The 27,885-nt window shown below is 40.1% G+C and overlaps 1 protein-coding gene across 1 annotated transcript in view; it reads left to right on the top strand.

The window, feature by feature from the left end:
* Window positions 1-1,289: 1,289 nt before the first annotated feature.
* The window catches only part of KCNA7 (potassium voltage-gated channel subfamily A member 7), a 122,548-nt gene continuing 95,952 nt past the window's right edge, over window positions 1,290-27,885 (top strand). Inside the window, exon 1 of the mRNA XM_082273426.1 lies at window positions 1,290-2,372. Coding sequence (XP_082129552.1) covers window positions 1,785-2,372 — 588 coding nt within the window. The 5' untranslated portion in view covers window positions 1,290-1,784. The remainder of the gene's footprint in view (window positions 2,373-27,885) is intronic.

Genomic DNA, 27,885 nt, shown 5'->3' with positions numbered 1-27,885 from the left:
CACTTTCAATTTGTATGCAATCAGGCAGCCCCTTGCACTACATAGTTGAAGGTAAATCTAAAGGAAATTGAACAAGAAAATTGAATAAGGTATGGTCAATTTAAGTGCAGTTACTGTTTAAGAAAGGCAACCCATAGATAAGTCATTTTTTTTCATTCAACCAGTGAGTTGAACAACTAAAAAAAAAAAAAAAGACCCGATTCCCCCATCCCCACACTCAAAGTGGGTGGAGGAATCGCTCCCGCTGAGCTATTGTGTTCTGAAGGCATGGAGACTTCCCAGCCATCAGAATACAATGATCAGTGCCGGTGGCACTAATCAATCAGGAAAAAACAGACAGTATGGTTGTACAGAGGTAAATTGTTAGATCGACTTCTGTACAACCGCTGTCCCCACACATGGATCACATTTTTATCCAAGTATGGCCCACTAAACACATGGTATTGTAAACAAGTTCCTTAAAAACAACAGGTAGAAAAGGGTCATGTAATGACTCCAGCAGGAGTGCAGACTCAAGTCTAGAGAGATCTCATCACCAAAGTTTTTTGGCAAACATTTAAAACTCCCCAACATCTAACAGAAACTGAATATCAATCTGTTGTACTTTCTCATGACCTTTGGATCATGTAATTTTCTTCAATATATTTTGGAAGAGTTTTTAAAATGAGTATTACTTAAATCATGTAATTAAAATATACCTGAAGCAATACGTTTTTTTCTTTTTTTTTTTTTTTTTTTTTTTTAGGGTGGGGGGTGGTTGTGTTATTTGTTCCATTACAGAGATTTTTTATTTACTACCAATTGTGCACACACAACAGGAATTTGGAGGAAACCTCTCCAAATGGACAATTCAACATTTTTTATTTCCCCTATATTCATATTAGGGACAGCAATAGAAACATGACAGAGGTTCTAACCCACCATTCTATCCAAAACTAATGAAAAAATAAAAGTTTTGGCTTTGGATACACTTGATGTTATGCACAAATATGGTATGTCATTATGGGTATGTAGTGCACCATGACCTTCCAAGATAATATATTGCATAATTGTTTCACCACCAACATGTCCCATGTATTGGAGGCATCGGAATATTGAAAGTAGTCTAACACCTCATCAGCAGTCTGCTATAAGAAGACTAGCTAGCAAGATATTATTTTTAGTGGCTGCACAGTGATGCTCTTTGGGCCGGGCTGACCTACAGCCTTCAGCGAGTTCCTGGACATTAGCAAAGGGAGGAGCCTCAGATGTGTATTTTTATTTTGCATGGAACTGTTAGCTTATGCAGTTAAGAGAACTCGATACCTTGAGCTCAGCGTGTGTGTTTACAGCACAGAGTGAAGTGCTGCTATTGGTATGAAGGTCTGGAAAGAAGTATACAGACAGAGAGAGAGAAAGAGAGAGAATGTGACATAACGTTAATCCCTTGAGCAGGGCAGGCACAATCACAAAACAGAGAGAAAAGGCTTAAGAGAGAAGGCTGGTGTGGAAGCTCATTGCATGAAAGAAATCTCCACTGGAACTTTATAAGAGAAGTTTGAAAAGTTGGTAAGATAAACTTTTACGGCAAAGTCAATCAAACATGATCTGCAAACTCAGCCCTCCTTACTGAGGAGAGAGAAAATTTTGACAGACACTGCCATCTGAAGATAGGAAAGTAACGAATTTGAGAAAAGAATGTGAAAACTTTGAAAGAAGAATACTATAAAAAGCCAGGACTTAGTGGACTATGGATGCATCGTTGTGTTTGAGACTACCCTGAGGATCGTTGTTTGCTTACAGTCATGGAGCATGGGGAGGAGGTGAATGGGAGCTCCAATCTCATGATGGTCTTCGATGAGAAGAAGCATGAGCTCTGTCGCCAGAAAGACTGCTGTGAGCGGGTTATGATCAACGTCTCAGGGTTGAGGTTTGAGACTCAGATAAGGACACTAAGCCGGTTTCCCGACACCTTGTTGGGAGACCCAAGGCGAAGAATGCGTTTTTTTGATCCCTTGAGGAATGAGTACTTCTTTGACCGAAATCGCCCATGTTTTGACTCAATACTTTATTTTTACCAATCAGGAGGTCGACTGCGTCGGCCTGCCAATGTACCCCTAGATGTCTTTATGGAGGAGCTGATGTTTTACCAGCTTGGAGATGATGTTATCAGTAAATTTAGGGAAGATGAGGGCTTTCCAAAAGAAGAGGAGAGACTTCTTCCGGAATGTGAGTTCATGAAGCAAGTTTGGCTCCTGTTTGAACACCCAGACAGTTCATCTGCAGCCCGAATCATTGCCATTATTTCTGTTATGGTCATCCTCATCTCCATAGTCATTTTCTGCTTAGAAACACTACCTGAATTCCGGGATGAAAGGGATCTGTCTTTACCGGTAAGTGTTAGAATTTTATTCTCTAAAACTAAATGAAATTTTATTTCTAATTTATTTCTAATTCATATTTATATCATAGCTCCCATCAAAAAGTGGCAAACAATGGTATACTACTTGAATTATTAATGCATATTAGGACAAACCTGTCATATTAAGCAGAAATTCTCAATGTGCAACTATTAGGTAGTTAAACTATGATTTACATGTCTCTGTTAGAAAGGAATAAACCCCCTAACATTTGTGTAGCAATGAAAGTGGTTATATGCAAATACATTTAGTTTTAACAAGGCAATGTTGTCTTACTGTAGCTATAGAGGGGGATTTTTTGGTTACACCAATTCTGCTTGCACAGTTGACTACTGGGACATGGAAGTATGATTTACATGTCTCCACCCACAACACCTTAACACAAACCTATGAAAGCAAAAAGATAGGAGCTGTCATTGTAGACTTGACTTTTAAAGATTTAGTCTTTGGGGTTGTCACCTTGATCCTGGCTTATTTAAAGAGTTACTGGCTTGGAACAAGCATGTAACCAGTAAAGTCACTCACTAGTTGATAAAGAAAGGACAGTCTATCTATTTAAAATCAAGTCAGGAATGGCAGCCCTTCTATCCTTACAGGTTCACTTTAAAGTTATAAACAACTTACTTTTAGGCTATGTAGGGTAGTGTGATATGCATTTAGTATTAAGAAGGCAATGTTATAATTAAAAAACTGTGAGAAAGAAGTCAAATATACTCACATTACACTTAGTATTTTTTTATCACAATGTTTCTACCTTTGTGGTATTTATTGGCAGGTGGAGGGAAATAGTAAATAAGTCATCCTTACATTTCCATGCAAGATCCACTTTAATCTTTATATTTTCATCTTCGAATGCTGAAGTAGCTGGCTATATGAATTTAATAAGTAGGTTCATTTTTTTTTTTTTACTTTTATTGATTTTCTAGCAGGAGCAGGTTATAGATTCATAGGATATATCAAGGCATACTGGAATGGCAGTCTGGAAAAACTGCCATTTGACTGGTACATTTGTGAACTGCTAACATTTCTTATTGGCTGCACAGCACCAATTAGGACCATTACATTATTTTAAAAATGTATTCAAGGGATTTGTTGTTAGCCTCAAATATTGCATTATGGAATAGTAAACAAATATCAAACAAATATCAAAATATCTTTTCAAGATATGGCCACAAGTAGAAATTTGGGTTGTTGAGGGTAACAAGGATTTTTATTGTTGTCATACGTTCATTCATCAGCCCTTTAGTTTATAAACCATGTTCACATATAACTAGTAGCAGACTGGCAGTTAGCTATGTTAATTTGTCTTTGTTTTAATTTGTCTTTCATCAAGGCACAAAAAAGTGTACCTTAGCAGTGAACTTATTAGATAAAGTAACATGTTTTCCTTAAATCTGTCAGTAACTGGATACATATTACTATATAAAATCCTCATGCTCTTGGCACAACCATGTTGAGCTATTATTTTCAGGATCCAGAGATCCCAAATACTGTATATGCAGCTTTTTAGTGTTAGAATTATTATTTAATGTTAATTCAAAGACAAAGCTTCTTTTTTTTATCAGAATTTTGTCGCTATTTTGCCCTCGCAGAGAAGACTTACCCTTGCTGTTCCTTCTGGTGACCATTATCTGGTGACAAATGTGATTGAAATCCACAGTTTTACAGCTGTCACCAGAACAGGGATAAAGAAAAAAAAAGTCTTTCACTCAGGGACCTCTTCCCCTTACAATTGTTTAAGAGTGCATTTCCTCCCACTTTGGAGAGATTCTCTCTCATCTCCTAATGAATCTCTTAGAAAATGAAGGGAAATTTCCCCAATGAGACATATACAAAAATAGCCAGACAGATGTCTAAGGGCCCATTTACAATGCACATTAATCCATTTTGTGTCACACATTAACATGTAACATGCATTGGAATATACCAAACAAAGGCATCTTTTTTCTCCCGACACAGCACACCACAATTCACAGTAGTGCATTGTTATGTGTTGCAGTTTGGTACAACGCATATGTGTTGAAGCTCTGCTGCTTTACTGTGTTGGGGTGCCATTCAAAACTAATGTCACTGCAATGTGCCAACACATGCATGTTACCACAACACACCTGATTGCAAAAGCTTGTTTTGGCCCTTAAACATTCCCTACTTTGTTTAAAACAGAAAAAAAAAAATCACTTTGAACATTTTTTAGGTACTTACAGTCCAAATTGATTCACATGGTCTTGTTGCTGTAGCCTGAAAAAAAATGCACATTTGTTAAATGTTTTATTTGTCCAGATTAGTGTGGTTAACAAAGCGTGGTCTGCAGCCATGTGGTCCGATTTCATCCTTGTCAACTGAGGACACTATTGAGAGTTGAGAGATAGGAAATTGCATTTTGTGATCTCCCACAGTGGGGATTAAGAACACTGGGGAAGAGTTCTAGTTTGGTAGATTTTGATTGAGATATATTGGAGAGATTGGTGTTCACTTCAAACATTTAAAAGTGGACCTGTGACCCCTAACCCTTTTATCTATGGTCAAAATGTAAAATCCTTTATTCATTTTCACACTGTATTTCAATTTCTAGCCTACCCCTAATACTCTGAATGATACTGAAGTTTGTAAAACTTACTCTGGGCGAAGTTACCTATACATTTACCTACTGGAATTCTGTGACACATACAGTATATTGTATTCACTATGCCTTGTTACTAGGCACTGTTATGTCACACATTTTGCAGAGCCTGCCTTCTTGGATCACATATTGGTGAAAAAGGGTAATGGGGTGGACTTATTAACTATAGCAATGCCTGGAAGACAAACTGAAGGACTCGGTAGGCAGGTTCTGCCATGTATTAGCTCAAAGCCTAAAGCCCAACTCTAATCAACATATCCCATATAGGTAGAGTTAGGAAGGGTATAACCTGTGTGAGATGTTTTATTGCTTTCTGTCTGTGTACCACTATTTCCCCTCACTTCTTGGTGGACACAGACATACAAAAAACCTAACTGTCTGAAGCCTGATGGAGTCATTCTCTTTACCTTTTGCTCAGTTGGCCCTACAGGAAATAAAGGGACATTTCTTCAATAGTTTACAGACTACAATAAAGGCTGTAACATATTCGCTGTTCTAGCCATTTTGTAAGGGTTTGCCTTAAATTGTACTTTGATTTGTACTTTTTACTGGAGTGTAGGACAATGCAGTAAATATATCCAAATATAATAATCAGTCCGAAGCTTTAGCAATCAGGTAGCTTCACCCTAACCTGCCAGTTCATCACAAACCCTATCTCCCTATATACAAAATGTTTGCTCAGGGTAGGTGGGCTAAATGAAGCTGCCACCTGTTTGCTAAGACTCAGAAAGTAGCCCGCTGGCTGATCCTAAACTTGAATGTATGCTCTGTAAGGCATTTGAACAATTTTCACATCAGTTATTCTCAAACAGGGTTCTATGGAATCCTAGGGTTCCTTCAGAGATTGCTAGAAGTTCCTTGAGCTCTGCCTGACCTACCTCCCATCTGAAATCGTGTCCAATGCCACAAATTCTCACTGAGCATCAATGGGTCAAGGGACATTCTTTCCACTGACCCCTGATGAATTAATTTAAGCAGGGGTTCCCAGAGACCTGAAAATTATTTTGAAGTTCTTTCCTGGGTGAAAAGGTAGAGAAAGGCTGCTCTACATACTTAGCACAAATTAAACAAATTATTAAATATTGAATGCATAGATCTTCAAGCTAGGCAATTGCTATTGAACGAAGTTGTGATCCCTAGAGGGCACTGACCATTATTACAAACCAAGGGGTAAATGCACCTTTCTTTCACCCAAAACTGAGAAACAAGAAATTATCCTTTAAATCTGCTCGTAATGCTGCTTTATAGAAGCACATTTGTCATTGCTAAGACAAGAGATGTAATTTTAACATAAAAAAAGTTATTCCAAAATGTGTTTACACCTAATTTACTAGCATTGACTTACCAGAATGTGAAGGGTTTCAGATTCATGGATTATCTCTTCAGCGTCAAAAAAAGAAATGCTGGCTAAGATAACGCTGTGACAAGAGTAACTGGAGCTAGGACAGAGTATCTGGCATATCTTTCCCCTAGCATAATAAAAGGCCACATTAAAAAGGGACAATTCAAGTAATAGTCCTTTAAAAAAAAAAAAAAAAAGTGCAACACAGAGGTGTAGTTAAGCTGTTCTGAGCCCTGTACAAAATAGGAAAATGGGTCCCATGCTACCTTATCATACTGTATCTGAGATAACAAACTTGTGAGCATAAAAGCCTCCTCTAGCTATGGGTAAGTGGTGCACAGGATGTCCTGGGGGTTCTCTGACACTGTCCCCCCTTTATCATCTGTGAGCTCATATTTCACTCCGTACAGAATAAAATGCTATCAATCCTACGTTCTCAAGCCTTTTACCCTTTCTTTTTTGCTGTCCAAACCTCTATTAAAAATGGATTACGTTAATTGTGTTCTCTTCTATTACTTATTCTCACCTTCCATTTGCTATTCTGTTACTCTGGTCACCTGCGGGAGCAAAGTGAAGTTACATAGTTACAGCGTTACATAGTAGGTAAAGTTAAATAAAGACAATAGTCTATCCAGTTCAACCAGTGTGGGTGTACGCGTGTCAGTGTCGATAATTATTTCCCATATCCCTGTATGTTGTGTTCTTTAGGATGCACGTCCAAGTGCAAGTCCCCTGTTCCTTCTAGCTTCAGGGGCTTTCCTCTTCCTTCTGCTATACTGACTTGGAACTTACACAAGGTCTTTTTGTTCTGGTGGGGGAACAGGGCTGCAAGGGACTGAATGGAAGAGAAGTATAAGCAATGGAGAGAGGAAGGGTAATTTACAAACAACTGAACAGTGAAACCACTGTTAAAAGACAGATAAACAGAGGACAAGGTACTGATTTATTATACCTTGTTCTGCACTGTGTGCTTTGGAATTGAAGCAACAAACCATTATGTTCAAATCCAAATTCAAGTTTATTCCATTGTAAAAACTGAAGGAAAATTGTATGCAAAGCGAAAGCATTTCAGGGGCTAAAGCCACACCCATTCATCAGGGCTTGAGAGATATGAAGCAATGTATGTGGACTTTATGTTAATAAAAAGATAATGTAATAAAGTGGACTTTAGTCTGGTAAATTGTTCATCAGAAGCTGTTTGGAGTAGACTTATGGGAAGGTGGTCATCTTGGTAGAGTCACAGTTTTGCTTCCTCACATGAGAGCCTCCAGCAGGGAGAACAGTAAGAAGTACAGTAGTGAAATCACCAAATCTCACTCCATATCTGCTGAGAATAGTAGTCAAAAGCAACAGTGTAAGTAGATACATAGCTACAAGGCTCACATACCAGGAAGGGAACTGATATTTTTTAGTGGGAATTCTAGACAAAAGGTACATTTTTAGGATACTGGCTATGCACAATTATCACCTATAGATGTTTCCTATAACATATCAAATCTTCACTTTTTGAGTTCAGTTCCACTTACAGTGAACCTGTTGTTTTGACCAACATGGGCAAAACACATTCAACAGAATGCTAAACTCCAGACATAACAGAAAGTCATAATTTTTGCAAGATATAACCTACCATGCTTACTTTACAGCTTAGCTTCTTTTTCCTACCTTCTGTTTTTATAGGAATTAGCCTTGTGGTTCTGTCCACCTGCTAAAGCCTTTGGAGAACCTGGTCTGCAGCCCAGTGGTCACATACATGCTCCTTGCTATGCTTGGACAACAGTGCTGTGGACTCCTGTGCTGTGGACATTACTGAGAGAGGTGTAATAGTGTTTTGTACTCAAAGCTTGCCATTCCTCATGACTGCTGAGTTATCAAACACTTAAAATAATGTTAGTGGCATCTAAAAAAAGTAACTCCAACCAAATTTTTTTTTCAGGTTTCTGTTACAATAAGTAAGGGTTAGAACTTTTGCCATTTTTTTTTTAGTGCTCCCATCGTAGAGGGGAGAATTCCCTGTAAGAATAAGTGTTCCAATAACAGCTGTCAAAAGTAAAATGTATCTTCATTTTAGGCAAGAAATGTTCCAAAATGGTAAAATAGGGAGCAATAAGGAAAGGTGTGCTTCCATGCTTCATAGTGTGTGTTGCATGTTGGACTGTCTAATAATAAAATTCATTGCTAGAAATGCTCTTGTCAATTGATACAGCAGAATGGAGATCTAGACAACACCATCACTACAGGAAATGAAATGGGGACATCCCTCCACTGAGTCAATCTGCTGTGCATGTGCAACTTGAGGTCCTTTTATTTAGGTCTGTATTCACAGCACAGCGGTAAACAGCTGTCTGAAGTGGTTTTGTGCCAGGCTCACATTTTTCAACTGTTTCCTGCACAATGGTAAAACAAATAAGTATTTATATGCATTTAATATATACCTGACTAAGTAAAGAAGAAAAAAACATTTTTTTTTCTGAACGTAATTAAACATTTATTTTTTTTTATTCCCGAGCATGAAGACCCTGGTTCATCAATCTACATCAGGGGTCTCCAAACTTTCTTGTCAAATTTGTTTTATTGAGTTTTATTATTTTATACAAGGAGGTTCAGATGCAACAATAAAAAAGTAACATCATACAGTACGGGTATAAAGATAGTTACAGAAACAAAGTAATATAATGAATACCATGTAGTTGAAAAATAGGTATAGCAAATAAGGAAAAATTGTCTTTGAAAATATCTAGAAAAGATCAAAAATCTAGTATATCATAACCGACTAAGATGTGGAGCTTATTAAAGCACATCAATATAATGTTACAAGTATAGAGAACATAGGTATAAATTTTGCTAACCGAACCACATGAAAAGGATGAAAGAATAAGAATAGGTAATGTGTGACTTCAAGCGTTTAACATACATACAAGAAGCTCAAATGTAAAATCATGTCACCAAGACATCAATAAGGATTCATCAAAGTTGGAGGGAAAATAATGTGTGACCCAAGGGCACCAAATTTTCTCAAAGTTGCAAATTTTATCACGAGTGCTGGCTTCTATTTTGGCATGGATCATAGCTTGGTTAACTCTATGTTTGGTTTCAGCCATTATCAGCATCAGGGATTTCCAGGCTTTCGCGATGGTCTGTTTCACAGCCTTAGTGACTTGCGGAAGGAGTTTAAAGTGGGATCGGGTGAGATTAGCCAGTCTTAAATTTAGAAGTGCTACGAAAGGGTCAGGAGGGATGGGCTTCTCAAATAATGTAGAAAGCATATGGAATATTTCCTTCCAGAATTTTTTAACCACTGGGCAATCCCACCAAATATGTGAATGTGACCCAAGAGCAGTACAACCTCTGAAGCAAGATGCAGGGTAACTGGGAGTAAATTTTGCAATCTTGGCAGGGACCAAATACCATTGTGTGAGTACTTTATAATTTGTTTCTAATGCAACTGTAAGGGTGATTTTGTTGCATCCCATATCTCATTCCAATCAGTTGTTTCAAACTTAAGCCCAAAGTCAGACTCACATTTAGCTACATAGATAAGTGGTTCAGGCTCAGGTTTGGTAATAAGTTGGGCAAAGAGAGTCTAAACCAGTCCTTTTGTGTGGGCATCACATTTACAAAAATGGGATAGATTATCGAGTTTAACTCCTTCTTGAATATATGGTATGAAAAAATATTTTATGTGAAGGTATCGAAAGAGTTCTGATTTCGGAAGTCCATGATTTTCGCATAAAATGGGGAATGATTTGATTAAGGTGGGAGACGTCATTTCGTATGATCTAGGTAGATCAGAAGCAGGCCATGCTCGAAAGGATGTAGGGGAGAGCCAGACAGGATAAAAAAAAGGGTTTTTAAGAAATGATTAAAGTGGTATATGTGGGGATTGTAAGCCGTGTGTTAATTTGAATTTGTCCCAAACAGCAAGAAGATGCTTGGTGATTGGGTTAGCCAGAGACAATGGATCACAATCCACAGATTCTAACATTACCCAAAGTGGGACTTTAGAGGTTGTATGATATTTGGGTAGTTGTGCTAGCTGGGCTGCATGGTAGTAGGTAGCAAAATTTGAAAATCCGAGGCTACCCCTAATCTTAGGTAGGTATAGGGTGTGTTTCGGCAGTCGGGGTTTTGAAGAGCCCCAGACAAAAGCGGTTGCTTTACGCTGTATTATTCTTAAAAAGTATGCTGGGACTGAAATAGTTAGGACTCGGAAGAGATAAAGGATTTTAGGTAAAATCGCTATCTTAATAACAATAATTTTACCCTTCAAAGATAAGGGAAGAGAAGGCCTTTGGGATAACAGGTTATGAATTTGGCGTAATACCGGTGGAAAATTAGCAGCATAAAGTCCAGAGAGGTTAGTTTTAAGTGTAACACCTAGGTAAGGCAGGTGAGAGGAGGACCATGAAAAAAGGAGGGATGTTTGTGCTTATTGTAAATCAGAAGAGGATAGAGATATGTTTAATGCCGTAGATTTAACAGGGTTGATGGTAAGACCTGAAAAATGGGCAAAACATTCAAGTTTTCTAATGAGGTTAGGAGCTGAAATATGTGGGAAAGACATAAAAATTAGGATATCATCAGCGAATAAACAAAGTTTATGTTGATGACCAGCAAGTCCAACACCCTTAATTGAAGGATCAGAACGAATAGCTTGGGCTAGGGGTTTCTAAAAGTAAAGCGAACAAAAGTGGGGATAGAGAGCATCCCTGAAGTGTGCCTCTGCATATTTCAAAGGGATTAGATTTATAGTCTGCATATTTGAGATAGGCTTATTGTATAATGATGAGATCCAGCTAAGGAAGTGGGGAACAAATCCCCAACGCTGCAGAACATTACCTAGAAAATGCCATGATACCGTATCAAAGGCTTTTTTGATATCTGGGGACAATAGGCAGAGGGGAATTTTCCGTGACTTAGCAGCATGTAGCATCAAAGTGGCCCTATGTACTTTGTCTCCTGCTCAATGTAATGGTATAAAACGGACTTGATCTCTATGGATTATGGAGCCTATTACTGTATTTAGTCAGGTTGCTAAAACTTTCTCTAAGAGCTTGAAGTCAAGATTGAGCAATGAAATTGGTCTATAGTTGGACCAAGATGAGTCATCAGAAGGAGGTTTAGGAATCATTGAAATTATTGCCATCAAATTCTCAGAAGAGAGTTAAATGCATTAGTCTATAATGGAGTCAAAATATGTGCAAATTTCTTGTAGTATGTGGCCAAAAAACCATCAGGACTTGGGCATTTATTCAGCTTGCGAGCTTAAATAGCCAATAAGATTTCATTAGCAGTAATGTGATTTTCAAAATTGTCCTGATAAGTCGAAGGTATAGCTGGTAGTGTTATTTGGGGAAAAAAAGGAGTCTGCCTGTGATGGTACTAAACGTCACTATGATTAAAAGACAAATAAGTAATGGTTTGGATTGCTTCAATATTTGTCAGCAAAATCTTCATATTTATTTTTTATTTTATTTATTTCAGGTTCTTATATAGTGCTGTCAATTTACGCAGCACTTTACATATACTTTGCACATCCACATCAGTCCCTGCCCTCAAGGAACGTACAATCGAAGGTCCCTAACTCACATTCATACATACATAGTAGGGCAATTTTTTTTTATGCAGGATCCAATTAACCTACCAGCATGTCTTTGGAGTGTAAGAGGAAACCGGAGTACCCGGAGGAAACCCAGGCAGGCACAGGGAGAACATGCAAACTCCAGGCAGGTAGTGTCGTGGTTAGGATTCGAACCAGCGACCCTCTTGCTGCTAGGTGAAAGTGCTAACCACTACACCACTTTGCCGCCCCACACCACTGTTCCGCCCCATATAGAAATATGAATATTTAATACCACCTTACACAGTGTATTCCATGCTAGGCTGTGAGAGAGACACAAAGACTGTCATTCGCAGACTTCCCTATTGTTTGTGTATTGGAAGGGAATGTGTATTGTGCTAAGTATTCCTGTTCCATTGTTACATGTCAATGACCTCGCATTGTTCTGGCCAGGTGGCTAGATAATTAGTTTAGGGTTATTCTTTTCCTGTATGCAAATCTATCTGCATATGCAAATGTATTCAGACTCACCTTACCTGATAGTGTACATAATGTGTGTATGTGGGTTCAATAAACAGTTCTTCTTGCTTACCCTCAACATAGAGTTTCATCTCATGTTTGTGGGAGAAAGCTATACCAGCTCTATCTCTCTTCTACTTGGTTCGATAAATCACTAGATCTGGTAAGAGCGGTTCCTGCTCTACTCTACAGCATCCCTCCCACTAGGGGGAAGAGAACATCTTTGGCGGCGAAACCCCTCTTTCCATCGGTGTGGCCGCTACACTGTTGCTGTCTGGTCTAAAGGGCCTTCCATTTTATATAGGGAGGCAAGGTGTTTCTGGAAAGTATGGATAATCTTTACAGGGTTACTAGAATATGACGGGATAATTTCAATCTATTCAGTTTAGAAGGGCAATTTATGTTTTTAAGGGTACGGTCTAGAAGTGTATCAGGTTTATTTGCTTTAAAATAGAACATGTGTCTAGATTTACTTAAGATTTTATCAGCAGACAGATAAAAATAGATCAAGGTCAAGCTGTGCTTTATCGAGTTGTAATCTAGTTGCAAGGGTAGGGTTCGATTGGAAAAGCGTGTGAGAAGAATTTAATTTAACCTCCAGTTTTAGTTGAAAATTACTTCTTTCTTTTTTAAGATAAGAGGCTTGGCGGATACAAGCTCCTCGGAGCACCGTTTTGTGAGCCTCCCAAAGTGTCAATGGGGAAACATCAATGGTTGAATTATTAGTTAAGTAGTCTTTCAGAGCTATTTCCAAATCAGCCGAGTGAACTGGATGGGATAAAATAGTATCATTAATACACCATGTATGATCATGAGCTTTAGGGATTAGGGATGCTAGCATAGTGCATACATCACTATGATCAGTCCATCGAAATGGGATGATCGATGAAGAAATAAGTTCAGGAGTCATGCCTATTGTAATTAGTATATGATCAATTTGGGAAAAAGATTTATGAGGATGAGAGTAAAAGGTGTTTTGATGTTTCGTGGGATTTGTCTCTCGCCAAGAATCTATCAAGGAGTATTGCTGGAGTAGTTGTTGAAATGAACGTCTCCCGGGACTAGAGGCAATGGGGATGGGGGATTTATCCAACTATGGATAAAGCACTTAGTTTGAATCTCCATATATTAAAAGGGTGCCTAATTTATGAGCTTCAATCACTTGAAATAGATGTGTAAGAAAACAGGACAGAGTTTTGTTTGGGGCATGGTAAGAAACATCTGTAATTGGAGAGTCAAGTAGATATCCTGTTAGTATGAGATACCGCCCTTCAGGGTCTTTGATCACTGCCAGGAGGGAAAAAGGTGTTGTATGGTAGAAAGCCACTAATACCGGTCTTACTTGGTCTTAACTGAAGCTATGAAAACCTGAGGGTATACAGAGCTAAAGTATTTAGAAGCTGATGTTGTAGTAAAATGGGTTTCCTGGAGACATATTATATTGTACATTCAAAGTGAGCACATTCAAAGGAGCCATAGGAGGATAAAAAAAAAAAAATATGCGCACTAAACGCACACAGGAGCTATAAAGTCACACGCACCTCGAGGAGAGGTGAAAATACACAAGAAAAAGAGGAGGGAGTAGTGAAAAAAAAAAGAAGGGGGAAAAAGCAAAAATCCTATAAATTATCCAAATTTCTAATAATCTGGAGAAATGGCGTGCTGGGTTTGTGATGATCATGAGCCCAGAGGCCAAATGACTATCTGAGGAGGTCCTCCAGATAACGAAAGAATGAAGGATATCCGAGGATAGAAAAAAAGGGGGTAGCAGTGACAGGTTCTCAAAGCAACAACAGCCATTAGTTATGCACATAAAGAAGATAATAAAACACCCGAGATTGGCTGGCAACTTGTGTCTAATAAGCACCATGAAGAGGGAGATGGGGTGGAGAGAGGAAAGGGGGAAGGGAGAAGGGAAATGGAATGAGGTATAGGGAGCGGAAAAAGAAGGTAGGATCAAGAAAAATGCAAATTATGACTTATGTTCCATAGTCATAAGCCAAACTAGCGATTTCAGTATTTAACATGTAAAATACAAGTAGAATAACTTTTTAAATCCTAAAGGGTGTTTTTAGAAAAATACGTTACTATCACAGGAGTCATCTTATCCGAGTAACATAAGAAAAACAAAGGAAAAAAATTACATTTTTTTTTGTACAAATGGCATATTTAGTTAAGTGTCATTAAATCCATAACACTGCATTTAGAGTATCTGGTCTCCCACAACGTATATAGTATGATCTAAGTAGATATAAGCTATTATATTAATTATTTTAGCAGCCAGAGTAGTCCTATGACTATCAATAACTTCCAACCAAACGCTGGTGGCTAAACAAGGCATTCAGTGAGATGTGTCTTTTAGAGCTCCACCAGGAATCCTGAAGAATCCTTCATCTAGTTCCACCATCCTACCTTGTATCACTCTGGGACCAACACCATCGGCTGCCCCTGTGTCTCTGTATCCTTGTAAGATCCTGGTACCTGCGGTACCCTTCCAGCCTATTATTTGTACATTACGTTCCACCATATAGATAGGTGGAACGCATCTAGTACCTGTCCCTTTAAATTCCATGACCTCATCAGTGAGTGCCGCTCTGAGCGGCTATTTCAACCGCCGGCATTCACTCACATGTGTTCGTGCAAACCGCTTGCTACAGCATTACCTAACGCTGCCGAATCCTCCAGCTATTCCCTAATACCTGGATTGACCGAAGACTTGCTACAACATCTTGTATCTCACTACAAGATCATTACCTCACCGCCGGAACCCTCTCCTTACAAACCTACCAGTGATAAGTACCCCACAGGGGAATACCTTCCTAATCTACTTTCACTACTACTCTGCTTACTAAAGACTATTGCTACTCTAAGAACTATACTGTTACATCTAACATCTGCACCGCTACTTAGATTGCAAGCTCTTGAGCCTATTACCATCTTGTCACTGCACTAGCCTAGCATCTCCTGTACACTTCATCTGCTCTTCACTACCACCTGTTACCTGTACATGATTGCTATCCTAAGTGCTTACTATCACCATCTGTTACCTCTTACCATTGCTATCACTATCCACGCCTGTCCCCTCAGTATCACCTCTATACTTTCACATATAAACATATCACTCCAGGAACATCTTTAATGAGTGTCTGTGTTTGTGTATGTGCTTGCTGAGACAGGCTGATGCACAATGATGAGTCTTGAGAGTTGGATATGGTAGTTCAACACATCTCTACATGACTACTGAGTGTAACTTCCGCAGCTGCAAATCCACACCACACAAATAAACGCCGGAGCGTTACAGATTGCACGAACCAGAAAAATGGATTCAGCGGAAATAGCTACACATGTGATACAACTATCACAAAAGGTAGATTCATTAATTCTTTCACTTACTGAAGTGAAAAATGAAAACCAGACCCTGAGACAGCAGATAGCCCGTGTTTCACAGCTCACTGCTGCCCAACCCCGTGAGCCCAAAATAAACCCTCCACAAGTGTTTACGGGTGATCGGAAAAAATTCCGTGAATTTAAAAACGCATGTCAATTGCTTTTTAATCTAAAACCTCGTACTTACACTACAGACCAATTAAAAGTCTGCACCACTATATCATATATGTCAGGTGATCCACGGGCTTGGGCAGACTCTCTTATTGAGAAAAATGACCCTCTTCTCAACTCCTATCCTACGTTTTTAGCAGAGCTCTCTAGCCTATATGAAGACTCTAATAGGCAGAGTACTGCTGACAGCCAATTGAGGGCTTTAAAACAAGGAAGGAGACCTGTTGAAGATTTAGTAGCAGAGTTCAAGAGATGGACCCTTGATTCAGGGTGGAATGATGCATCTCTGCGAACCCAGTTCAGGCTTGGGTTATCTGAAGCCATAAAAGACGAGCTCGCCCGAGCGGATTTACCTGGCACCTTGGATGCCTTGATACAACTTAGTATCAAAATAGACAGACGATTGCGAGAGAGGAAGGCTGAGAAAATGGGAATCCCATTACCCAACCCTTCTCGGGAGTCGTCCTTCGATCCTACTCCTATGGAGGTAGGAACCATCCGCCCACCAATATCGTCTACTGAAAAGGCCAGGAGAAGAACAGAAAATCTCTATATGTACTGCGCCTCCGCCGAACATTTGATAAGCGTTTGTCCCCTTGTCCACAAGAAAAAGGGTGAGTGTTCACAGGTCTTGCTGGGGGGATTAACGACTTCTTTTACTAATCCCTATCTCTTTATTTGTTTCATCCTACAGTGGGACCAAATTAGGATCACCACCAAGGCCATGATTGACACAGGATCTTGTGGGAACTACATTGACACTAGTTTTGTTGCTTTAAATAAAATACCTATTATTTCAAAACCCAAACCTGTCTCTGTTAGTTTGATTAACGGTATTCCGTTATCTTCTGGTCCAATTACCACTCAGACACAAGCATTCCTTGCTACTGCTAACGAGTCTCATGTTGAGACCACCACGTTTGATGTGTTACCCTCACCACATTTTCCCATTATTTTGGGACTTCCCTGGTTACATATACATCAACCAACTATTGATTGGAAGACACGGTCCCTAACCTTCCCTTCTCACTATTGCGAGACCACGTGTAACCTCCAATCTCAAAAGAAAATCCTGTCCATGGTGTCAGAGGAAATTACACCACCACCATGCTATCAGGATTTATCAGAAGTCTTCCTTGAGAAAAATGCTCAAGTGTTGCCTCCCCATAGGGACTACGATTGCTCTATTGACCTACTCCCTAATAGTAAGCTACCTTTCGGTCATGTTTATCCTCTTTCTCAGGATGAACTTTCTCATCTCAAGGAATACTTGGATGAGAACTTAGCGAAAGGGTTCATTAGACCCTCTACTTCCTCTACAGCTGCAGGACTTTTCTTTGTCCGCAATAAGGATTTAAGCCTTCGGCCTATTATTGACTATAGGCAATTAAATATTATTACGATAAAGGATCGCTATCCCTTACCTCTCATCCCGGAACTGATTGAACAAGTGCGTGGAGCCACTTACTTCTCAAAGTTAGACCTTAAAGGGGCTTACAATCTCATCCGCATCCGTAGTGGGGATGAGTGGAAGACGGCATTCAGAACTAGATACGGACTATTCGAATATCTAGTGATGCCGTTTGGGTTGTGTAATGCTCCCGCAGCATTTCAGCGGTTCATAAACTACATCTTCCGAGATCTACTCGATGTCTGTGTCGTAGTATATCTGGACGATATACTAATTTACTCTCAATCCTTGTCTGAACATAAAAGACATGTAAGACTTGTGTTGTCCAGATTGCTCGCACACAACTTGTACGTAAAACTGAAGAAATGCCTATTCCATAAGGAAGAGGTGTTATTCTTAGGATACATCATATCCAAGAACAGCATCAAGATGGATATGAGCAAGATATCCTGTATTCTGGATTGGCCTGTACCAACAACTCGTAAGGCCTTACAACGATTTCTTGGATTCTCAAACTTCTATAGGAAGTTCATCAAGAACTTCTCGTCTATTGTGAGACCACTCACACAACTTACAAGTGTTAAGCAAACATTTAAATGGTCTGAAGAAGCAAATAAAGCGTTCAGCTTGTTGAAATCAAGCTTCATTACCGCTCCCATACTACGCCATCCAGACCCATCCCTCCAATACATCCTGGAGGTAGATGCGTCAAATATGGCTGTAGGAGCAGTTCTTTCCCAACGACCTACGAATACTTCACCACTTCATCCAGTTGCCTTCTTCTCTAAATCACTAAGTAACCCAGAGGTGAACTACCCAGTGGGTGAAAAAGAGTTACTTGCCATGAAGTTGGCACTGGAGAATTGGCGACATCTACTTGAGGGCACCCGGTTGCCAATACTCATATATACAGACCATAAAAACCTCCAATATCTCCAGACCAACAAGACCCTTTCCCACCGACAGGTACGTTGGTCGCTATTCTTCCTAAGATTCAATTTCTTAGTGACCTATACACCTGCAGACAAAAACAAGGCAGATGCGTTATCACGGTTAACCGAAGATAACTGTGCCGAAATTCCTTCATTACCTATAATACCCCATGACCGTATTATTGGTGTTGTTCGTCCCTTAAAGGAAGAGATTCTGCACAGTCTAAGACTGGATTCACCACCACCTCAACTAAGTACTGATGCAGAAGGCTTCCGCTACTTTAACGACAAACTCTACATACCTCCCGGTATGCGTACCAAAATTTCGGAGTTATCCCATGACGTACCTATGGTAGGACATATGGGTAAGACGAAGACATTTAATTTGCTCACTAGGCAATTTTGGTGGCCTGGGATGAAGACGTCTGTACAAAAATTCATTTCTTCATGTGACATCTGTGCAAGGTCCAAAATTGACACTACAAAACCTTCTGGTTTACTTTGCAGTCTACCAATACACAAAGTTCCATGGGAAGTTGTTTCTTTAGACTTCATAGTGGAATTACCACCGTCCAAGGGATTCACTACCATCCTAGTGTCAGTGGACCATCTGACAAAAATGGCACATTTCATTCCCATTCGCAGACTACCTTCATCTAAGGAAACAGCGGAATTGCTAGTAAAATATGTGTTCAAACTACATGGAATTCCAAAGACTCTTTTATCTGACCGGGGCTCGCAGTTCATCTCTAAGTTTTGGCAAGCTCTATGTCACATACTGCGCATTGAGCGAAAACTTACTTCCCCCTATCACCCGCAGACCAACGGACAAACTGAAAGAGTCAACCAGTGTATTGAACAATATTTGCGTTGCTACACCTCATACCTACAGGATGATTGGGTGGACCTCCTCCCTCTGGCAGAATTTGCTTATAACAATGCAACCCACAGTACTACTAAGCAAAGTCCGTTCTACCTTTCCTTTCCTTTTTGTGGGGTTCCATCCCACAATTCTTCCACCACGCATCCTACCATCAAGTAACCCAGTAGCCTCTGACTATCTCACCCAAATAAAAGACTCTTTGGGCTTACTTAACACCACCATCTCACATGCTCATAGCCAACAAAAGAGGTACTATGACCTCCGCAGAAGACCTTCACCTCAATATGCTGTTGGGGATCTTGTTTGGCTATCTACGAGGAACTTGAGGTTGAAAATTCCTAGTAAAAAGCTTGGACCTCTATTCCTGGGACCTTTCCCAATTGAGAAGCTCATTGGGGAATCTGCAGTTCGACTCACTTTACCGGCAGATCTTAAAATACACCCCACGTTCCATGTATCTCTATTGAAGCCACATACACCCAACCAAGGGATTAGACCTACCATCGCGCCTCCACCTCCAATACAAGTTGAAGGTGGAGAAGAATTTGAGATTAAAGAAATTTTGGATTCTCGTATCCACAGATTAAAGCTCCAATATTTCATAAGATGGAAAAATTATGGTCCCCAAGATGACACCTGGTTGGATGCTTCTGACGTCCATGCACCCAGGCTTATACGAAGGTTCCACTCCAAATACCCGGAGAGACCAGTGTTATAGGCCTTCCGGAGCCGGCCTTAGGGGGGGGGGGTACTGTAAGATCCTGGTACCTTCCAGCCTATTATTTGTACATTACGTTCCACCATATAGATAGGTGGAACGCATCTAGTACCTGTCCCTTTAAATTCCATGACCTCATCAGTGAGTGCCGCTCTGAGCGGCTATTTCAACCGCCGGCATTCACTCACATGTGTTCGTGCAAACCGCTTGCTACAGCATTACCTAACGCTGCCGAATCCTCCAGCTATTCCCTAATACCTGGATTGACCGAAGACTTGCTACAACATCTTGTATCTCGCTACAAGATCATTACCTCACCGCCGGAACCCTCTCCTTACAAACCTACCAGTGATAAGTACCCCACAGGGGAATACCTTCCTAATCTACTTTCACTACTACTCTGCTTACTAAAGACTATTGCTACTCTAAGAACTATACTATTACATCTAACATCTGCACCGCTACTTAGATTGCAAGCTCTTGAGCCTATTACCATCTTGTCACTGCACTAGCCTAGCATCTCCTGTACACTTCATCTGCTCTTCACTACCACCTGTTACCTGTACATGATTGCTATCCTAAGTGCTTACTATCACCATCTGTTACCTCTTACCATTGCTATCACTATCCACGCCTGTCCCCTCAGTATCACCTCTATACTTTTACATATAAACATATCACTCCAGGAACATCTTTAATGAGTGTCTGTGTTTGTGTATGTGCTTGCTGAGACAGGCTGATGCACAATGATGAGTCTTGAGAGTTGGATATGGTAGTTCAACACATCTCTACATGACTACTGAGTGTAACTTCCGCAGCTGCAAATCCACACCACACAAATAAACGCCGGAGCGTTACAATCCTCTGGCTGGCTATATTTGTGTCCTCCCATGGCTAAAAGACGACAGGGCCTTCGTGTTCTGCCCGAAAAACTCCAGTCAAGATGGCGACCTCCCGCCCCACTCTGCGCCTCTTCTCCAAGGCTGGCAAGGATACTCCACCATCACAGCTAGCTGCTCCTGGAGGCAGTGAGTATGAGGATGACTCAGGGGACCTGGATGCTACACCTCTGCTGCTAGCTGACACTCCATTTCATTTACATGTGAGTACAAATTCTGCACAGCAAAATGCCTCTAATATGGCGGTGGCTGGCCAGAAGGCCATCACAGAGCCTGAACCTACTCTTAGAGATATCCTGGCTGCTGTCAACATATGTAATACATCAATTGCATGTCTTGCAGGGGAGAAGAAGGGCATGAAGTTGGAAATCTCACTAGTGAGAGAAGACATGCATAAATTGTGGAAGCGAACCTCTGCATTGGAGGGGCGCCTTAGTACATAAGAGGATGATTGGCACCCTTAACAAAGAAATGTTAGATACACTCAATCGGTGGCTTCTACTAATGCGTCTTGGTAGGAGGATATGGAAAACTGCCTTTGCAAAAATAATGTGCGTGCAGTCGGTATTCCTGAGAGGGCAGAGGGCAAGAACCCTGTAGCGTTTATAGAAGCATGGCTGACTAATACTTTTGTCCGTGACGCTATGTTTGCGGTGGAGAGAGCTCATAGGGTTCCGGCGCACCCGCCACCACAGGGAGCCTCACCGCGTCCTTTTTTGTTGTGCTTTCTCAACTATAGAGATAGAGATGGCATCCTGTCAAAGGCCAGAACAGCTCATTCTCCTAAAGGGGATAATGCAAAAATCTCCATGTTTCATGATTTTTCAGCAGAACTCCAGAGGTAAAGAGCAATATTTCTGGATATTAGAAAAAGGCTACGTAAACTTAATGTGCAATACTGTACCCGACAAAGCTAAAGATCATAGCTGATGGTTCTTCACATTTTTTGATAACCCAGTTACATTTTTTGCCATTACAATTACAGCAGTTCACAGGTTGGGGGATTGGGGACACCATGACCCTATTGCCCAACTAGTATCTTTACCTAATCCCACGCTTACGGCTGGCTCTCACCTGGAGATGGGTCTTCCAGGTGTCCCCTCTTCTTTTCCAACAGCTAATCTGCTTAGGAAGGTTTGGCAAGCAACTAGGGAGGTACTGTCCATTACCAAACCTATGGAGAATAATCCTAATTATCCTGAAATATGTAAGCTAAAAGGATTTTCCTTATGGAGGCAGCACGGGATCTGTTTTTTCAATCAATTATACTCTAGTGGCATATGATCAATTATGTGCAGCATTTCAATTAACACACAAACAATTATATCAATATCTCCAACTCAGGAATGTAATACAGACCCAAAAACAAATGCTAAATTTGACTGTCTCTAGCTCCTCGTTGCTACAGGAGGTTATGCAGGCGTCTGATCGCAAGGGGTTGATATCACGAGCATACTCAGTCTTGTTATCATCCATTCAGGATCCTGCCTTACTTAAATGTAGAACCCATTGGTGATATAGGAAATACAGATGGGGATCATTGGGACATGGCCCTGGAGTCTCTTCCAGTTGTGTCGGTATTGACTTCCCATAAACTCTCGCAACTATTTGTCCTACACAGAACTTATCGTACACCTATTAAACTATTTGATTGGGGCTGGAGGGACTCTCCTTTATGCCCGAAATGTACAGTCCACAGAGGGGACTTTACACACATGAATATGAAACTTACACGATATTGGGCAGAGGCTATGTAGACTATTTCTGATCTAGCCCAAACACCTATACCTCTCATCCCGCTGGTGTGTCTGTTGGGTGCGATCGATGCTAAAGTGTATCCAAAAGGTATCTACATCATGGTAACCAGATTATTATACCTTGCTAGAAAGTTGATTGCCTGATTTTGGCTGGCATCTACTGTGCCTACTAGGGCCCAGTAGGTTGCCTATGTTAACTCTATTCTTCTTAGAGAACAATTGGCCTATCGCCATTGTAATGCGGTCAAAAAATGTAACCTTGTCTGGCAAAGCTGGCTAGATAACCCTAGCCTTGCCCCTCCACAGATAGTGATGGATGTATTGTTACGATTTTAAACCCACCAAAAGTTGTAGTGATGTTTGCCTGGGCTTGGGGCTTTTTCTATGTTCTATATATCGGCGTAGCTAAGTTGACATTTTGAGCAGATGTTCATTAACAAGCTTGGGTGGTTTAATTCATTTTTCTTTTGTTTTCTGTTTTTGCAAAAAAAACAAAAAACATTATATATGGGCTATATACCAATTGACCGCCTTTAATTTTTCTGACTATATATGTATTAGTATGCACAATAATTATGTTCTGATTGATCTGTATACCATATTTTTGGGCTGTATGGTCACTTACAATCCTTGTCAATAAAAAAGTTTTGATTAAAAAAGTCTAGGTGTAATCTGGCTAACCTTCAAGATTGAAAAAAATCCTTGATATACTGTCCGCTCAGTGCTAATTGGTCTTGCGCTGATCATATGCGTATATAAAAAAAACAGCAACACCTTGATTGGCATAAATAATAATCGACTTCTATGTTTATATTAAACTAGATGTAGCTTATAACTAGTTTAGTGAAATATAAATGAATAATCATGAGATACATTGAGAAAAAGAAAAAAGGTAAAACCAAACAGTCCCACTTTATGTGGAGATTTAACTCTTTAGGTTTCACTGTGTACAATAACATCTTTCGCTTCGCACACAGACCCATTGCACTGATGCAGGCACAGTAACACCTTGCTTGTTATAAATAACAATCAACGTATAGAATTATAATAAACTATATGTAGCAGTTAACCAGTTAACCAGTTTAGTGGAATATAAATGAATAACCATGAGATATATTAGGAAAAAAAAAGGGGGGTGGGGGGAAACCCTGTAATTTGGTAAAAGGCAGGAGTATGTTAGAATAGGACAGATAATACGATCTAGGGACAAGCCCTATGTATTTTTTGGCAGTCCTGTTAAGGGCAAGCATAGGGTGGTAATATTACTAATTACTAGGTGTTCAAAAAAGAGAAGTCTGAACACACAGGAGGGAGAGAATTCATTGTAGAAAAGAAAAAGGCCATCAGTCCATAGCGTCCAAAGGATCGGTAGTAGGAGAGAGGAAGCAATTTTATTTAGAAGGTCTTTTTTGGCCTCTGTTGCCTTTATTATTGGAAGATACTCGTGAGGAATAGGATGCAGAATGTCGGAGATGACCATCAGGAGCCACCAATCTCCCCATCAGTTGTAAATCTTGTAAAGTATTTTGAAATTCGTCTGAAAAACGGCAAGTGTATTTAGTGTTCTAACAAAAATCGCACTGAGAACAGAAAACCCCATTGATAGGGTACTTGGTGTCGCTGGAGGATTTGAAGGAGACGTTTAGGTGCATGCCTTATGGTGACTGTGATTGGGGAAAGGTCTGCAAAAAGTTGGTAAGAGTATCCGTGAAAAGTAAGAGATTCTCTAACCCTTGCAGCAGCCAATAATTGTTCTTTAGTATGTAAGAGATTGAATTTTGTGATTATATCGCAAGGTTTTCCTTCAGGCTTAAGTGTTGTTAGGGCTCTGTGAGTCCTATCAATCTCCAGGCATTCAACAGTGATGGTTGCAGCTCTTGAAACAGTGCAGTCATAGTAGAATGGAGGTCAATAATTGACTCAGGAATTCCGCAAATGCAGAGATTAGAGCGGCGCTGTTTTCAAAATCCTCCAGACCATTTTGTAAAATAATATTTTCCTCTTTAAGGTTCTGTAATTCAGTTGCACAATACTGTGTGTTTATTTCTAAGTCATCAATTTTGTTTTCTAAGTCAGTAGTGCGCTGGCCCAAAAGAAAGCTCTATTTGTGGGAAAAAAGGACATCAATTGTATTTGGGTACAACGTCGCACGACCGCACAATTGTTAGTTAAAGTAACACAGTGCCGAATCACAAAAAATGGCCTGGTCATTAAGGGGGTAAAACCTTCCAGAACTGAAGTGGTTAAAGTAATTCAGGAGCTGTCTGGGTTTATTATCTGGCCGTGTTACCTCAAGAGCCACGGAGCTTCAGTGGGACATGTCCGTCTCCACCTGCCTCGTGCATGCTAGGGTTCTCCAAACTTTCTGAACAAAGGGGCAGTTTACTGTCCTTTAAATTGTAGACGGGACGCACTGTAAAAAATGTCCTGGCGTCAGTGGGAGTAAACAATGCCACATGATTGGTAATAATGTGAGTAATAGTGACCCTTCGTTGGTATTAACGGGAAGAATAGTGCCCCATCAGTGGTGTCAATAGGAGGAATAGTGCCCCATCAGTGGTGTCAATGGGAGAAATAGTTCCCCCATTGTCAGTGTCAGTAGCAGGGACTATGCCCCACTGTTGCTGACATTGGGGGGAATAATTCCCCAAGGACCAGACAAAAGCAAGCGAAGGGACGTTTGAGGACCACTGATCTACACCATTACCTAAAAAAAGCAAAAAGTGCCTAAAGCATGCTAAAATGACATAAGATAACAATGTTTAGAGGCAATTTTTTATGTGTTAAGTACCACTTAGCAGCTTTATGAATTAGGCCAAATTAGGAAATAATGTGGTAAAACACTATACATTCAACTGAACAATACTTGATAACAATGAGAATATTTCTCACTTTAAAAAAAGAAAAATTGTAGTTGTGAGAACATCTCAGCATTCAGGACAGAATAGTTTCATAATGGACAAAATAAGGCTGCATTCTACAGATCACAAGAATATATTTTAAAGCCATTTCACACCTATGCATGTGCAACAATGTACACGAGTTATAATAATAAAAAAATTGTTGTAACAATAATAACGCACAAAAATTCTACATGACCATGTGCACTGAGCTGCAACACATACAAAAGACATGAACTAGCAATGTTGTAAATTGATGGAATTTTTGCCTAAAATTCATTATCATGCAGTAACACAAGGCTGACCGGGCCGCCCTTCACTATGCAGTTATTCATCCTTGACTGTAATACTAATTGGAGAACAAGCCCTGTACTCTTTTGAGGCATTCCTATAGGAAAGTTATCGGTGTGAAAAAATAATACAGCCATTACTCTGCTTCACATTCCTGCACATGGAAAACAGTATAAGCTTATCCATTGGAAACATAAAATATTTATGAAGAGAAGCATCCTTGTGTGCCAGAAGAACAGAGTTCCTATTCATTTTAAAACTGTACTACCTTCTAGACTATAGCAATGATGTGGGTAAATGAGCAGTTTGTTTCACTTCATGGTAAATTCTTGACATAATTCTAAATGGTATAGTGCATTATCCATTTTATAAAATGCAGGATTTGACTCTATATTGGGTTTATTGCTTGAGCATTTACTAGGTTGTATTAGCAGGCTGGATTACTTATTTAACCACTTCAGTACTGGGTACTTTCACCCTCTTCCTGCCCAGGCCAATTTTCAGATTTTAGCGCTGTCACGCTTTGAATGATAATTGCGCGGTCATGCAACGCTGTACCCAAACAACATTTTTATCATTTTTTTTCCTACAAATAGAGCTTTCTTTTGGTGGTAATTGATCACCTCTGGGTTTTTTCTTTTTTGCTTAACAAATACAAAATACCGAAAATGTTGGGAAAAAAAAGTTTTTCTTTGTTTATGTTAAAAATTTTGTAAATAAGTAATTTTTCTCCTGCACTGACGAGCACTGATGAAGCTGCACTGACAAGCACTGATGAGGCTGCACTGAGGGGCACTGATGAGGTGGCACTGATGGGCACTGATGATGAGGCACTAATATGTAACACTGATGGGCACTGAGGAGCGGCACTGATATGCAAAACTGATGGGCACTGATAGGTGGCACCGATATGCAACATTGATGGGCACTGATAGGCGGCACTGATGGGCACTCATAGGCAGCGCTAATGGGTACTGTTGGTGGCACTGATAGATGGCACTAATGGGCACTTATAGGTGCCACTGATGGTCACTGATAGGCAGCACTGATGGGCACTGATAGGTGGCACTGATGGGTGGCATTGATGGGTGGTACTGATGGGAAATGATGGGAACCGATGGGCGGCACTGATGGGCACTGATAGATGGCACTAACAGGCAGCATTGATAAGGCACTGACAGGCATTACTAATGGGCACTGAGTGGCATTTTTAATCAGCACTGATTGGCATATGACGCCCAGTTAGGATAACTTAACCACTTTCTGGCTGTCATTCTGCTATATGGCGGGCGGGAAGTGGTTAAAGATGCAGTCCATCTTGTTTTGGTAGTTGTTGGTTTCCTACATTTCTTGTGAACCGCAATGTTGCCATCTCTGTGCTTCCAAGTTTGTACCTTTGACAGGTGAACCTCTTCTACATGTACAAGTACAACATGAAGCGTAAGACCAGTCCACAGTGGGCAACTACAGTGCCTGGGTTTATTGCAGGAAAATCTTGCCACTAGATTCCCTTATACAGTAGATAGAAAAAAAACCCAGCTTGTAAGTCAGCCCAGTGTTTTTCAACCTTTTTTAAGTCTTTATACATTTTGGACAGTCTTGAGGCACCCTTTAAAAATGTAGGACAGTCTCGAAGCACTCCATTCTAAAACGTTAAAATTATTCTAATAGTTTTACATAATGCAGCAACATACACACACATTAGAGGTGATTTATTCTTCCAAAGCAAATACACTGTTGAAAACTTGTACTGACTAGTATTCCAATGTTTCTCTTCTCTCTCAGTTTTTCTCCATCACTCAGCTAATGTGCCCCAACACTGATGGCGAGGGGCAGGGGAGGGTCAAACAAGGATGTTATGCAGACATTGTGCCAAGGCACCCCTGAAGATACCTCAAGGCACCCTGGTTGAAAAAGGCTGAGTCAGCCTACCACACACTAGCTATAGCTGAAATATGACTTTTTGGGTAAAATGTTCTTCAAAAAAAAAAATAGGATCACATTTAAAAAGCATTACTTTTTTATTTACCTAACTTATCTACAAATATAACCATTTACCTTTTTTGTTCTATTTCTTGATAAGAACCTATCAATGGGGA

Source organism: Pelophylax lessonae, assembly GCF_965119305.1.
Source record: "Pelophylax lessonae genome assembly, chromosome: 12".
Lineage (NCBI taxonomy): Eukaryota > Metazoa > Chordata > Amphibia > Anura > Ranidae > Pelophylax > Pelophylax lessonae.
This window is presented reverse-complemented; position numbering and strand designations above follow the sequence as displayed.